This window comes from Falco naumanni, chromosome 2 (assembly GCF_017639655.2).
Source record: "Falco naumanni isolate bFalNau1 chromosome 2, bFalNau1.pat, whole genome shotgun sequence".
In the NCBI taxonomy this organism is placed as follows: Eukaryota; Metazoa; Chordata; class Aves; order Falconiformes; family Falconidae; genus Falco; species Falco naumanni.
In genome coordinates this window covers 4,672,718-4,687,332 of record NC_054055.1, presented here as the reverse complement: position 1 = coordinate 4,687,332, position 14,615 = coordinate 4,672,718, and the positions used below count along the sequence as shown (strand labels likewise).

Sequence of the window (14,615 nt, the reverse complement as noted above, 5' to 3'; positions counted from 1 at the left end):
ACTCACCCAGGGCTGGGATAATCTCGCTGGCTGACTCTTCTCCTGAGAGCTAAGTGTGGCTTTTTCTATCCATTGCACCTAATCGAGCCCTCTCCTGCCCACACGCATACTGCCGCCTCCTAGTAACATCTATGCCTCTCATTTCAGGGAGCATTGCAAAGCAAACGAGATGCTGAGAGCCCAGCTCTTTGGCGTATTATTTTAGCCATGGGAAAAATGCATTGCAACAGTTCAGGCTTGTGCGGTTGGGAGAAAGCAACAGAGAAGTCTGTGTAAAGGTGGGGTTTCTAGAAGCAGGACTTAATTAGCCAAAGGAAGTGAGGAAACCAACAATTAGATAGCTGCTCCAGCCCTAGAGGGCAGCACAAAATAATAAATAAAACATTGAACTCGGGCAACGTAAAATCATCTAAAGCGCCGCTTCTGCAGTGGGAATTTTTCCTAGCAGGTCTGATGGATTCAGCACTATGCACTTACTGCTAAAAATGCAGCAGCCCATCCGGGTTTTCGGACTCCTCTGCCTTTACCAAGGCCCCTAATTCCTGCTTTGTGCCATGAAAACCCTTCAAGTCAGGTGCCTTGTAGTGGCACTGGACCCCCATCCTGCCAGCACACTGATTAGTAGGACCACAGCAGAGAGAAAGAGTTATTTCTTGCAGGACAGGTTTCCAGATTCTGGGTTTTCTCAGATGTGAATTTTAAACTTTTAATCCTCAAGCCACGTTTTCCTGAAGATGCAGAGAGTGATTTAGGTGCAGGGATAGGAGGCTGCAACCCTCCAGGAATGTAACTCACAGACACAAAACCCTAAAGTAAACGCTCCGCCTTGCACCGCGCAGGCAGCTAAACAATGGCATCAGCAACGATAAGTCACTTACTCCCCTGAGCAAACTCGTGGCCTGATCCTGATGGTTTCTCTGGCAAAACTCCCCCTGTTTCTCAACGCCTGCCCCAAGCAAGGGCTCCAGGATGTCACACAGTAGCTGACTCCGTCCAGAGCACAGCGGTGGCTAGGACCCAGCAAGAGCCTGGAGAGGAGTCCGGAGGAAGACAAGGAACATAATTTAAAGCAGACACTGTCCCAAATAAGGTTATTTCCCTGAAAATGCCTTTGTTCTAAAGTTACGAGTGAGCCTCTTGGCATCCTGAATGGGTGAACGTGAAGCTGAAGAACAATTTCGTCGGTACCAGGACTGAACCGGTTTTGAAGAGCTGGATATGCTTTTTAAAGACATGATAAGCAGTGTTTGGGGATGCGAGAAACCCTTGAAACAAGGTAAATGTGATATCTTCACGCTTTTTAACTCTGAAGGCTCTAACTTACTAGTAAAGTCCTGTGTGAAAAAGGATCAGACCCTGGGGAGTCTGGTTTGTGTTTTCTGTATTCTTTTGTATTTAACCTCTCTTTGGCACAGGAGAACGTCTCTGTTAATTGTCTCAGCAGTAACAAAAATTACCTTCGGGGGAAATTTGGAAGGTGCTGCTGTTGTTAGCTACAGGCAACATCTATGAAGTGGTTTCAGGGTTAATATTGCAATAGAGATGGAGGCAAATACTGTTCTGGAGTGGGAACTGGGCAAACTGGCTTTAAACTCTGATTATTCCATGATTTCAAATGTGTCTTGAGACAAATCACTGCTCTTCTCTGCCTTTGCCCTCCCGTCTCTTAAGAGGGTAAGCTGACACGTTTTGGGTACCATCCTTTTTCTAGATGCTAAACTATTTGACCAACTTCATAAGACTCCTTGGAAGTGTTATTCACTGAAATCACCTACATTTTTCAGCTGGGGCTGGGGCTGGGTGATTTTGAAGTACCAGGATGGAAAGCTGTGACACTGAATGGGATTCAGAGCTTGATCTGAGGTATGCTGGGATATTTTATCACAGCTGCCAGTGAGAGCAAACTGGCACCAAGCATGAAGCTGCTGCAGCTCTGGGAAAGCCTCACAGCAATAAAAGCTCCTTTGGGTCGAGTTGCTGCTACTGCTGCTCCCGGACTGTTTTTGTAAGCTGTGGTTTGAGACACCATTGCCAGTGCCATCAGGCAGGGCTTAGCAGTGATGCTTTCTGACACCAGGGCAATGGGGGTCCTGTTGAGCCCTGAGCTCTGCACTGGGAGGGTGGGGGGTGGGGCGGGGGGAGGGGTGGTGCAGGTGAGGCCTGAGAACTTCCCAGAAAGCAGAGAGGAGGGAGACACAGTGCTGCATCGTTCTAGGTGTTGCTGAGGAGGGTCTAAAGGTTGTCCAGGGAAAAACTAGGCAGGAAAAGTTCCTCAGCTGGACAGCAGAACTGAAAACCACCTTGGGAAGGGAATCTCTATGAGCAAGGAGGTTGTGCTGTACCATGAGGAGCGGCTGACCCTTCTCTGGATGGAGTCTGTGAGGTCTCATGTTGGAAGAGACCACTATGTCCTAGTGCTTCAGTGTGTGACAGCCACCTTAGAAACACCCCTAGGGACAGCACCCTTGATTACTAAAGATCCGTCTTACACAGCAAGCCATTAAATCACATTTTTGTGTTTAAATACACCCATTTCCCAGTTGCTTTATAAACTTACAATTTAGGAAGTTTCAAAGCATATAAAGACATTGGATTGTGTCAGGTTTATTATTTAAGAAGCAAAGGCACCATTTTTTGCACTGGCAGTGTGACAAGAGAAGACATCACGGAGCACACGGGATGCACGCTGTCCATCAGGGTGGTGCCCTGTTGTGGGTAATATCCATGGAGACTTCCTCATCTAAATTCATTGGATCTAAACAGAAACAATTTCCATTTGAGGGCTCTGAGTAAAGCCTTGTAATCATCGGTATGTTTGTCTTTCCTCTCAATTCCAGCAAACTAATACCCAAACAACAAAACTCATTTTCTTTTCCTTAGAGGAGGCACCCACTCCTCTAAGCCTGAGAAATAAGGAACAGAGTGGAAACAACAGAGATGTTATAGATTGTGGTATCGCAACTCCTCCTTCCATAGGATGATTCTGGCATATCTTGCAAACATTAATTAAAAGGGTTGAAAATGAATACTCTTAGTCTTGTTTTAGAGGAGAGGACCAGACTTCTGATCTTGCTGCTGAGCCCCAAAGACCAACTCCAAGCTCTTTCACCCTGGTGTCCCAGATCATCATCCATCACTAATTCTTTCCGTGAACTGGAAGGAATGTGCAATATGAAAACAGAGTAGCTGTGGTCTAAGCCTCCCTAGTTTCTCTCTTCCTAGGACACAACTCTCTCCTCTGGTTGGGAAGTGGAGGGATGGGCAGGTTCCCACAGTGAACCTGTTGGTATTGCTGTTTAGCAATTGCCATTGCTGTGTGCAAGCATGGCCATCAGCTGCATCCCTCAAACAGTGACTATGCGGAGGGATGTCCACCAGCTGGGAATGATCCCATCTCTTTTGGTTCCAGCCTCCCAATGCTCTGTGCATTCTGAAGCCACTAAGTAATGGTATGTTGATGCAGGATTTTGGTAGCACGTGTGCATGGGATTGGCGGGCATTTGGAGCTTGCCAGATATAGGCCTGCCCCCGCAAAACTTGAGAGCAGTGCTAGCTAAGCACACTGCTGCATGGTTTCCAGTTGGGAGTTAGCGTGTGCCTCGCTGGCTCTGGATGCGGGCAGGACCAGCTCAGATCTGCCTGCAAGAAGCCATACAAATACAGACAGATTCGGCATGTTTGCAACAGAGGCTATCATAACGAAGTGATATCTGGAGCTCACATCAGTAGTGACCAGAGACAGAGACCTCATTAGTGTCCATCTAGAAACAAGCTGTTTGAAGGACAGATGTTTTCCCTTGGCTTCGTTTGCATTTTTCTCCCATTGCCCAGTGACAGGTCTCCCAGTGTTTTTTGCTCCTTTTGCAGTTATTTCTATACTGTTTTCTGGAGTGCTTTGCAAACAGTTAAACTCTGATGAATTCTTTGTTTCACACAAACCCATTCCTTTTTATATCTTTCTCTTTGTAAGGCATCTGCTTTTGAATGTATTTAAAATGTATTTAAAAGCCTGCCCAAAATACCTGGGATGTATAAAATGGAAAACTAACATTTGGACAAAAAGTTCTCCATCCATTTTTTAAGCTGTTTATATAAATTCAACAAACCTGGATGGATGTATAAGAGCTCTTTGACACTCTGGGATGAGAGGAGTGGAAAATGTTGTGGATGGAAATGGAAACTGTTCCCAGTGCTTGTTTCTGTGCAGCACCCATCCTCTTTGCTCAGGATTGAATGGAGAAACTGTACCAGCAGCACACCTTGGATACTGCAAAAAGAAACATCAGGTGCTTGTAGCGGGTAACTCTCTGTTAAGGGGAACAGAAGCACCCATCTGCTGGCCTGACAGGGAAGCACATGAGGAATGCTGCCTTCTGGGAGCTAAGATCCCAGGTATTGTGGAGAGGGTACCACAACTTGTCAAAAGCATGGACTGCTATCCTCTGCCACTCTTCCCTATGGGCACAAATGACACCGCAAAGCAGAACCTGGGCAGAATCAAGGAATACTATAAAGCCCTGGGGATGCAAATGAAAAATGTTGGTGCCCACCATTTGATTTTCCATCTTACCAGCAAAAGGAAAGGGTGCAGCCAGAAGTAGACATATAATGCACATCAACTTCTCGCTTTGCAGCTGGTGCCATCATGAGGGGTTTTGCTTCTATGACAATGGGACATTCTTCGACTATAGCCTGTTAGGGAGGGTTGGGATCCATCTGTTTAGAAGAGGCAAGGGAAACTTAAGAGGAAAGGCTGAGAGAACTGGGCCTGTTTAGCCTAGAGAAGAGAAGACAGAGAGGGGATTTTATCAATGCCTACAAATATCTCAAGGGTGACTGTCAGGAGGATGGGGCCAGGCTCTTTTCAGTGGTGCCCAGCAACAGGACAAGGGGCAACGGGCACAAACTGCAACACAGGAACTTCCATCCGAATACTTCTTTACTGTGAGGGTGATGGAGCATTGGGACAGGCTGCCCAGAGAGGCTGTGGGGTCTCCTCTGGAGACATTCAAACCCTCCTGGACATGGCTCTGTGCAATCTGCTCTAGGACAGCCTGCTGTAGCAGGATGTCAGTCTAGATGATCTCCAGAGGTCCCTTCCAACCCCAAAATTTATGTGATTTTGTGATAAGACACCCCAAAACTTCACCCCAGTTTAAAGTACCTAAGCTCTTATGGGGAGAGTGATGGTAATTTGGTCTTCAGTGATCATCTTGCTCCATCATGCCAGACATACTGCCCAGCTAATCATCTGGACTTCATTGGGTGGCCTGAGTATCATCTAAGTAGCAGCTGAAATCACACTGGGACCATCCCATGAAATGCCTTGAACCTTCCTTTCAGGTCCTCATACAAATCTCTCTTTTTCCCACCAGGCTCAAAGGGATGTAAAGTACATAGGTAGGTTGTGAGTGCTGTAGGCTCAGAGATGGGTTAAATTATTGTACTACTTGCGTGCTGCTTCATGTTAGACAATGTTCTGGTGCCAGCTTTCGCATATATCGACCACTGTGTCACTTATGAAATCTAACCATAATTACTTTTACCAGCAGAACCATGAAACTGTACGTCATCTTCTTCCTGGCAGTGGTGAACAGAGGGACCTCTAACCATCAGCCCACAAAGGGGATGTCCTGTGAAATGGTAAGGCTGTGTCCCTGCTCAGGCCCCTTGAGATCTGGATGGGGTTGGACCTCACTTGTTACAGGCACTACATAAATAGCTATGGTCCCTGAGAAGGGAAACTCCCCAGGCCCAGGAACAGGCTCTCTGTGATGGCAGAGGTGGGCTTTGCTGGCTTATTGGGTGCTCAGCAGGCTGTTCTCAGGCTGTGTCCTCGTAGTGACAGCACATGAAAGGGCAGGGGAAAAGAAGGATCATTATCTCAGGGGTTTTTTTATAAGAGGGAGCTGGTTAAAGGACATTTGACCTGATTTCATCAAGACTGTACAGGGATTCTGTGGCTCAGACAGAGGAAGAACTTAGACGAAAATCAACTCCTTTACATTACACCTAAGTGCTTTGTGCTTTAAATACATCTATACCAGCCCTTTTGTAATAACAGGGAGACTGACCTCCTCTGCCCTAACACAACATTGCTGCCAGGGCAGTCACACCTGATTTCTGCTGGAGATAATAGAAGTGACAAAGCCTCTTGCTCCAGTACAAAATTTGGTCCTTGATTTTTTGCAAGCACCTGGTGCAATATTATAAATGTTATTCACATCTGAACTTTTCCCCTTCACTATCCAAGTGCTTCTGACTGTAACAGGCTGTTTAAAAATACTTTTTTTTTTTTTTCCTGAATGTTGAAGCTGTTCAGCACAAATCCTCAAGAATTTCCAAAATAGGAAAAAAAATAATTTGCTAGCTGTACACATCTCCCTTATGGGACTCATTCCATTCCTGCCCACCCTGCCGTATTGCTGCACTTCCTGAATTCCAAAGAAATTAAGACCTAGTATATATAAAGATCTTGGGAAGGTGGCTGGGTAGCTCAGTTCATTGGCTGAAAACTGAAGACTGATGAAGCCACTGTAAACATGACAGCTTGGATCCCATGTATCATAGTCACATGAAGGCTGGGTGAGACACGCAATAATCCAAGCAGATTTGTCCTGTCCTGTTTCTTGATGGGTCACAGATCAGGTTGATTGCTTAGAAATAAACACATGATTGTTTCCACCACTCCACTGTAAACTGCTTCTATCAAGCCAACAGCCCAAGGTTCTATGCAACTAGGCTGGGATAAATTTGCCCCCAACAGAAAACACATTGCAGTCGAGGGCTGGGATGCTCGTCTGGTATAAATTAACAGCTCAGCATCACTAATGTCAGTGTTGATCATCTTCTTTCACTGGGTATTTCGTCCAATGGAAGAAGGAGGGTGTAAATCCAAACACAGCTTAAATAAAGAGGGAGCTACTGGATTAGCTGATGGGTCCATTGAGAGTCCTGGTTACTTCACTTGATTGTTTTTCGTTACAGCCTTGCTGTTTTACATGGTAAAATTTCATCCCAGATACCATGGAAGAGGCAGGAGTCAGAAACCTTCTCTGACACCATTAGTGCTCCTGTTGTTGAACCAAGGTCTTGTAAAAGAGGTTTTAGGAAGTAAACAGTCCCTACCAAACCCCTGACATGGGAGTGAGCTGCACTGATGATACAAGTTACTCCACATCTACCTGTTTGTGAGACAACAAGGCATAGCTTAAATGTCAGGAGGTTCTTCCTAATTCACATTGCCTTCCAAGGAGAGGGGCTTCAACTAGTCCATGTTTTACCTCCCAAAGAAAGATATTTCTGCTAATTCATGTTAACTGGCAAAGGAGGCACTTTATAGAACAGAAGCAGATATAGAATAGATTTTAGCAAATTATGTCTTACCTTGCTTTGAGGTGATACAAGAGATAACTGGTCATCATAGGTCAGCTGATATGTGGTACCTGGGCAAATTGCTAAGGTTTGGTGGTCTAACCAAGGGTACTTGGGCAGCTCTTCTAGAGGATGGGCATGGACACCTTGCAAGTGGAAGTCAGTGCCAAGTGGCTCCACCCAAAATTCTTAAGTTCAAATTCTCATGAGTAGAGATATAGGAGAAAACAAGTGGAGGCTTGGATCCAGCTGCTTTGTTTGTAGGGCTCTTCCCAAGATGGGTGACAATTTCCACCCAGTGCTAAGCAGTGAAGAACTGGAATCAGAATCCAAATGATGCTCAACTTTTGAGCTGTTGGGTCATTTTTTTGCCAGCACCTGAAAAGACCAGCTGCTCCCCATCTTGCAGTACTTCTTTCCAATGGACTTCAAACAAACCAGTGGCAGCAGCGGCAGAGGTGATGAAGACAGGACACGAGACTGGCAAAAACCTCTTTTCCAGCCTCAGGCTGCCAACCCACTGGGTTGTGGGATGGGAGGAGGGAAGATGCACACAAACAGATTCTGTTTGTTCCATCCCACTGAGATGTGCTTCATCTTTTCTTCCTAGTGCTGATGAGAATAAAATTCATGCAGTTTGAGCCTTGGGGGGACAAAAAAATGGTGCAGAACAGACTAGATAAGAAATTCAGTGAGGATCAAAATAGTCAGTGAAAAGGAATGAAAGTTGTTTTTTTAAAAAGGGACAGGAAATGTTATAGGATCAACTGGCAGACAGTGGGAGGTATAGATTTTATCAGTCCCTTTTATCATTGGGAGGGTTCAGTGGATGCAGATTAAAGGGCAAATCCTGCAAGATACCTGATGAACTGGGACTGACCTCTCCCCCATCAACTACAGTGAAAACCAGCCGACTGGCATCAACGGGAATTGGATCAGGACTTTGCTAAGATGCTGGGTGCCCAGAGGGAGTGGAGGGTGCTCAACATTTGTTGACATCTGGCTCAAAGCGTGGGAAGAAACCTGGCATCTGCCTTGGGCTGAAAAGGGGCTACTACTTTTTCACTCTGGATTTTTGTATCTTTCCAGCTTCTCTGTCTTCCACAAACCAAGCGAGAAGAGACTTCCTGCTCTATTATTTGGAGCTAAGTCTGACTCTGTGCACAGTTCAGCTCAAAAGAAGCAATTCTACAGTGGCTTTCCAGGCAAGAAATAATGTTAGGGAGAAGCCATAAAATTCCCTTCTCCTTTTTTCTAGTTTGTTTACCTAGGGAAAATTTGAATGAGTTGGAGGGAGAAAAGGAAGGGGTTCAGGTTTTAATATGCCATTTACTTTGGATCTTTGGGAAAGATGTATCATGGGAAGGACTGCAGAGCAGCCTGTGTATATCTAGGGTTTGGATGCGCATTTACACTTTTCTGGCACATTTTTGTGTGGTGTCCAAAACACACATGATGCAAAAGAGGTTCACAAAATGCTGACTGTTCCCTCATTTCTAAACAGGCCTGCCACTTCATTCACCTAAAGTTCACATGAAACAGATGGTTATTAATATTTTTCACTTTTAATGTTTTTTTTTAATGTCTGAAAGGCTTTGCGTCATGGAATCTGGATTCTACTTCTCCACAGAAGTTAAGATTCAACAGATTTTTTTCTTTCTTGTCTTTCTGATCTTTCTACAAACAGTATATGACCTACGCACCCAAATACATTCATAACAAGAGTTTTCCTCCAGCGAATTAAATGCTGCCTAAGCCTTTCACATTCCACTTCCTCCTGATGCTGTATGTTTTCCTTAATAACAAAATACAGCTTAACATTTATGCAAGGATGATTATGTTCATGTTTCCAATGTTTCTTATGAACGCACACTCCAAACTTTGCTCTGGACACAGATTGGGTCCTAGGATCAATTAAACAGTCATGCATCTAGAAGATTAATTTGACTTTGACACTTGGGTTTTTTTCTCTTCCCTGCTGCTGAGAATTGGACTGAAAATGCATGACCCTCACTGCACATTACAGCTGTCTTCCTCTCAAAATCTGGTTTTACACAATTTGTCCTTTCCATGTGGTATCAGAGGTGTCTTGTGTGGGTGGTTTCATAAGGTGTGCTCCCCATACAAGGAGAATGGAACTGTTGCCTTAGGAAAAGGATAAGCATGGATGGTAAAAGCAGGAAGAGTTTGGAGATTTGCATCAGAAATGTTTCGGTTGTTGAATGGCTCATTCAGTTAAAGATGCATTGCTTAATTAAGCCAAGGCTAAAGGAAGACATGATCAAATATTTGAGGGTGTGACTAAGGAGACATAGGTTTTGTACTATAGAATCCTTATACGTTTCTCCACCTCCTAGCTTCAGGACCTATGCTGCCAACGAGTGAAGCCCTTCCAAGTACTATTTACTATTGCAAGTAGAGCTTGCAAAATCTAATACAGTGATGAAGCTGAGAAAATTAAACATCAGAACAAAAGTGAGGAAAAGGTGCTTGATTGCAATGGAAAGAGGGCAAAACTCTTTCAATTGGGACTATTAAAATGAGCCCGGGAGAAATGTACAGAAAAGAGAATATTTAGTGGGTATCTCATGCAGATGAAACTCTACTGTTGTAAGTCAGAAATGTCTTTAAAATGAAATAAGTGTTAATAGCTGCAAAGAAGCATTAGAATTGTTGTTCTTGCCATCTGAACACTCAGAGAAAGCAGTGTGATCAGTATTTCAGAAGAAGGATCTGCCTGGATGCTGAATGTTATTTTCTTTATATTTCATGCAAAGATGTTTTTCATTTGTCAAGTGACAAATCCCTTTTCTCTCTCTTTCTGGCAGGTCAACTTGCAGGCATTTTGCCACAACAAAGACCTCCACCAGATCCCTCATGAGCTCCATCCGAACATAAACAAAATAGATCTGTCTGGAAATCTGATTCAAAGCATCCCTGAAATGCCGTCATCATTTTACACTTCCCTCCAGTGCCTGGATTTAAGCTCTAACCAGATAAGTTTCATCATGCCTGGAGTCTTTGCACACATGACAAGTTTGCTGGAAATAAATTTAGCCTACAATCACTTATATGAACTTGCTCAGAATGGGACAGAGGGGATTGGACTTCTACCCAAGGTGGAAATACTGGACTTGTCCCACAACAGTCTGTACAATGGGATGGCTGAGTATTTCATTAAACAAGCTCCAGCACTGCGGTATCTTTCCTTGGCAGACAACAGTATTATAATGATATCACACAAGATGTTTCAGGGATCTCCCAACCTTGTGGAGATAGATCTTCAGAGTAATATCATAATGGAAATAGAAGAAGGTGCTTTTGAGACTCTAGTGAACCTTTCCAAACTCAATCTCTCCATGAATTCCATTACTTGCATCTCTGATTTCAACCTCAGGCAGCTGGAGATACTTGACCTTAGCAGGAATAGCATTGAGACCTTCCACACCACGAAGTCAGATGATGAATATAGCTTAAGATGTTTGGATCTGAGTGAAAACAAACTGTTTCAGTTCCCAGTCTTCCCCCAGGTAAACAAGTTGGTAACTCTGAATTTATCAAAGAATTTAATCCAGTTTACTGCTGAATCCTCTCATAATCAAATGGACTATATGGAAAATGAATGGCTAGATGCTTCTTTTCATCTTCTTGATCAGAAGCAAAGCAGAAACAAAAGTTCTCTTTATTTATCCCACCTTGTATATTTAGACTTAAGTTATAATGAAATCAAATCCATTCCGGATGAGTTCTTTGAATCAATGTTGTCCCTTCACACCCTTAATCTCAGTAAAAACTGTCTTCAGGCATTTTCAGTAACTTATGACAGTGCATTGACCTCCCTAACTGTCCTTGACTTGAGCTATAATGCTTTGCAGAACCTTCTCCTAGATGCTGGCACTTTGTCAAATTTGAAGGAGCTCTATATTCAAAGCAACCATCTTCAGACCCTGCAATTTAATATCTTCTCAAGTCTTCCTAGCCTCAAACTGCTTAATCTACAGAGCAATAATATCAGCCTTTGCAGCATGTACTCAGGATTAGCTAAGCAAAGACTTGCTGGAGAGCAAAGCGGTTGTGTATCATTTGTTGATTCTCCCAGTCTTCAGTACTTGTACCTAGCCGACAACATGCTGAACATCCTACCAGCGTACACCTTCTACAAGACTTCTCTGGTTGTCTTGGACCTCTCCATAAACCCTGGACTGAAAATAGAAGTTAAAGCATTATCAGGACTGGAAAAGTCTCTGGAATATTTGTACTTACATGGCAATAGCCTGACAGATTTAAATATTGACTTGCCTTGTTTTAGTCACCTTAAACATTTAAACCTCTCTGAAAATCAGCTGAACTGGCTGCCAAAGTGGGGTAGTGACTCTCCACTGGAAGTTCTGGACCTACGGAACAATAGGTTTAGTACATTACAGAACAGCAATATTTTAGCATTAGAAAACTCACTTAAAAACTTGTATCTCACTGGGAATCCACTCAGCTGCTGTGGAAACATCTGGCTTTCATCAATGATCCAGAACAAAAATGTCCAGATCCCCAATGTGGAGCACTTAACGTGCCAGCACACTCAGAACTTCAGGTACCAGGGAGAGATGCACATTGGGAACATTAGACCAGAAGACTGTGAAAAAGAGGATCTGAAGAAAATCAATTTCCTTATTATATTAACATTTGTGTTGGTTTTATCTGTGATCATCATTGGCGTGGGTTCATTCTTTTGCTTCCGCAGGCAAAACTTTAGCCATCAGTTTAAAGCATAGGAACACAAAATGCCTTGAAAACCGAAGAAATCAGGTGCTACACTGCCAGTGTGTAGAAATGAAGGGTAAAATTCTCATCTTTGATTTTTAACTGTGGACGTTAAGGCAGTTTCAAAGTGCCCCTGAACTGCACCAGTATGCTGCTCTGGGTTGCAGGGACTGGAAGGAGAATTTGCCATGTTTTGCACTTGCTTCATTCACAAGCAGATCTGCTTAAAACGTTTATACCATGGTAGAAGAGGCCACTGTAAAGTCCTGCTGTTGTTTCAAAGGATGTGTGATTTAAACCAGATCAAAAGAAAACAGCCTCTAAGGTCTTGAGACCTTTCACTAAGCTCAAAGATATTTTGTGATGTCACCTTCACAGAAAGACTTTATGTAAACTGAGCATTGCAACCGATTCACCTTTTTATGACAGTCATTGATGACATCAACTTAGTAGGAAAGCCCTTCTCAAAGTTATGTACCCCCATGAGATATTTCGATTTGGTCTGAGCTTTGCTTTTTCCTAACTGGTTAGCTCCTAACCCTTCTTAAACTGAAATCCTAAAAAACTATGCCAAGGCAGGCCAAAATACAATCTTTCACTCCTTGAAGTTGGTTGCAAATCTCCCATGAGTTCCAAAACAATGAGGATTTAGCTAAAAAAGAAAATTACAGTTTGTGTCTCAATGCTACCTTTTAGAAAATCCACAGCTGACGATAGGAACCAAATGGGTTCCTTGGTGGTAGGAACCTCTTTGGATACCTTCCTTTGCTCGCAGTGTCTTGCTCCAGCCACGGTGGCAAGACATGAGAGGTAGATGAGGTCAACTAGTCTTGGCACTTAGTACCCACGAGGGATGTAAGAGAAATCTCAGGCATGAAACAGCTGCACTATACCTTACCCAGATCTGCTCAGAAGGTTACAGGTCCACAGTTCAACTCAAAGAGGAGAAATTTGCCCCTCACGTGCAATACATATTTAACTGGGTTTAATGTGAAGAAATTCATCTCTGGGGTGAATGATTTTTAAAAGAAAAATCTTGGAGAATGAATTTCAGCCAGCTAACATTGGACTGAAATGTTTGTATTTCTAAGGAAAACTGTTGGGAGTTCACTGCATACAGTTACGTTTCAATGCAAAAGAACAATATATCTGTTTTTAAAGGTCACAGGAGGTTAGACAGCAAAAAGGTTTTTTAAGGATAGTGGTGCAAAACACTACACAGGGAAACTAGTCCTGGGCCATTATTCAGATCAGATGTCCACTATTTTTCCTTAAAAAGATGTTATGGTCTAGAGGATTGGCTGCAAAAAAAGTTATGTAGGACCTCATTCTGTGATGGGTTCAACATGGCCACGCTGTTGCGCTGCTAAAAGCTGACACTGACGTATGTCCCGTACTTTGACATGGCAAAGTCACCCTTTTGAAAAAAAGCTCACCAAAAGTGGGAGCCTGACCTACTAACAGGGTTCAACGGCTTCAAAAGGAGCTATATCAGGTGTTCTGTTAAAGCCAGGAACTGTACGTTAAGGCACATAAGGCAAATAGAGGTCAGACCAAAACCTGTCCGGGTAAATAACTCAGAGACAAATTGCTGCTTCATTTCTGTTTATTCCAGCTAGTGAATGTCCAAATTAACACACTACAAAAAGGTGTATAATTCTATTTTTAAAGCAGTTATGTAAGGAACTGGCTGGTAGTTTTCATCGTGGAATTTTGTACAATAAAAACACCTTTGAATTTTATAAAAAGCACAGGGTTGTGAATATATTAAAGCACCAGCTTGGAATGCTCCACAGATGAAAAGCTATGTCTTCCTATTTTTCTACGGTGTGCAGATCTCACGTTAGACCTTTAGCCTCTGGTCCTGAAGAAGGGATGCCTGCTCCATATCTTAGACTACAACCAATGGAGAACAAGGAGATCTACTCAAGGCGTAGGCAAGCATTTGCACAAACCGTCAGCAGCAATAGGGTCTGATCTAATGCCTCCAAGAGCCAACTAAACTCGTTGGGTCTAGCCCTTATTCTTGTACGCGAAAGGATGCACAAGCAGAAATCCCAGGGATTAGCTGGAAGCCTGATGCTGAAGTTTGTCGGCTTTTTCTTTAGTGTGAAAGCAAGTTGAGCTGTACACCCAGACACAGGCTAATTTAGCCGCACACCGAGTTCATGCCTTTTGTGTCAAGCATGGCAAGATTATATCTTCTTCTGAGAGCCAATATTAGCTTGGCTGCCATGCCTGGAATTAGTTAATAACCTGATGACAGAGCCAAACCTATTTAATTAACAGTATTAATACTGCTTTTGTTTGGCTCTACAAAAAGGAAGTGCTTGTTATTACTAAACATCTGGGACTAATTAGACTTCCATTAACTTCCCTGGGAGCAGAAACAGCTTTCTCGAGGAATAAGCCTCAGGAGTAAAACACAGCATGGCTCATTTAGATTTCTCCGTTAGCAGCATAAGCAACCAAGAAGTGACACG

General features: G+C 43.4%; 1 protein-coding gene across 2 annotated transcripts; it reads left to right on the top strand.

Moving 5' to 3' along the window:
- The first annotated feature begins 690 nt into the window (after nucleotides 1-690).
- On the top strand, nucleotides 691-14,303 carry LRRC32 (leucine rich repeat containing 32). Of its 2 annotated transcripts, none has more exons than XM_040584350.1 (3): nucleotides 691-1,276; nucleotides 5,553-5,643; nucleotides 10,203-14,303. In XM_040584350.1, exons 1-3 carry the CDS (start codon nucleotides 1,254-1,256, stop codon nucleotides 12,141-12,143), a joined length of 2,055 nt encoding a protein of 684 aa, XP_040440284.1. In that variant the 5' UTR covers nucleotides 691-1,253; the 3' UTR covers nucleotides 12,144-14,303. The 2 variants fall into 2 exon arrangements, with proteins under 2 accessions (XP_040440284.1, XP_040440283.1); XM_040584349.1 differs by having other exon boundaries at nucleotides 692-1,276; nucleotides 5,550-5,643; nucleotides 10,203-14,302.
- Nucleotides 14,304-14,615: the final 312 nt, after the last annotated feature.

What these genes read in the sequence shown, in the direction of transcription:
- LRRC32 (XM_040584349.1), top strand. Translation starts at nt 1,254, where the DNA reads ATGCGAGAAACCCTTGAAACAAG. An exon ending in CGAGAAACCCTTGAAACAAG is followed by an intron (nt 1,277 to 5,549) that starts GTAAATGTGATA and finishes TACTTTTACCAG; the next exon opens with CAGAACCATGAAACTGTACG. An exon ending in AGGGGATGTCCTGTGAAATG is followed by an intron (nt 5,644 to 10,202) that starts GTAAGGCTGTGT and finishes TCTTTCTGGCAG; the next exon opens with GTCAACTTGCAGGCATTTTG.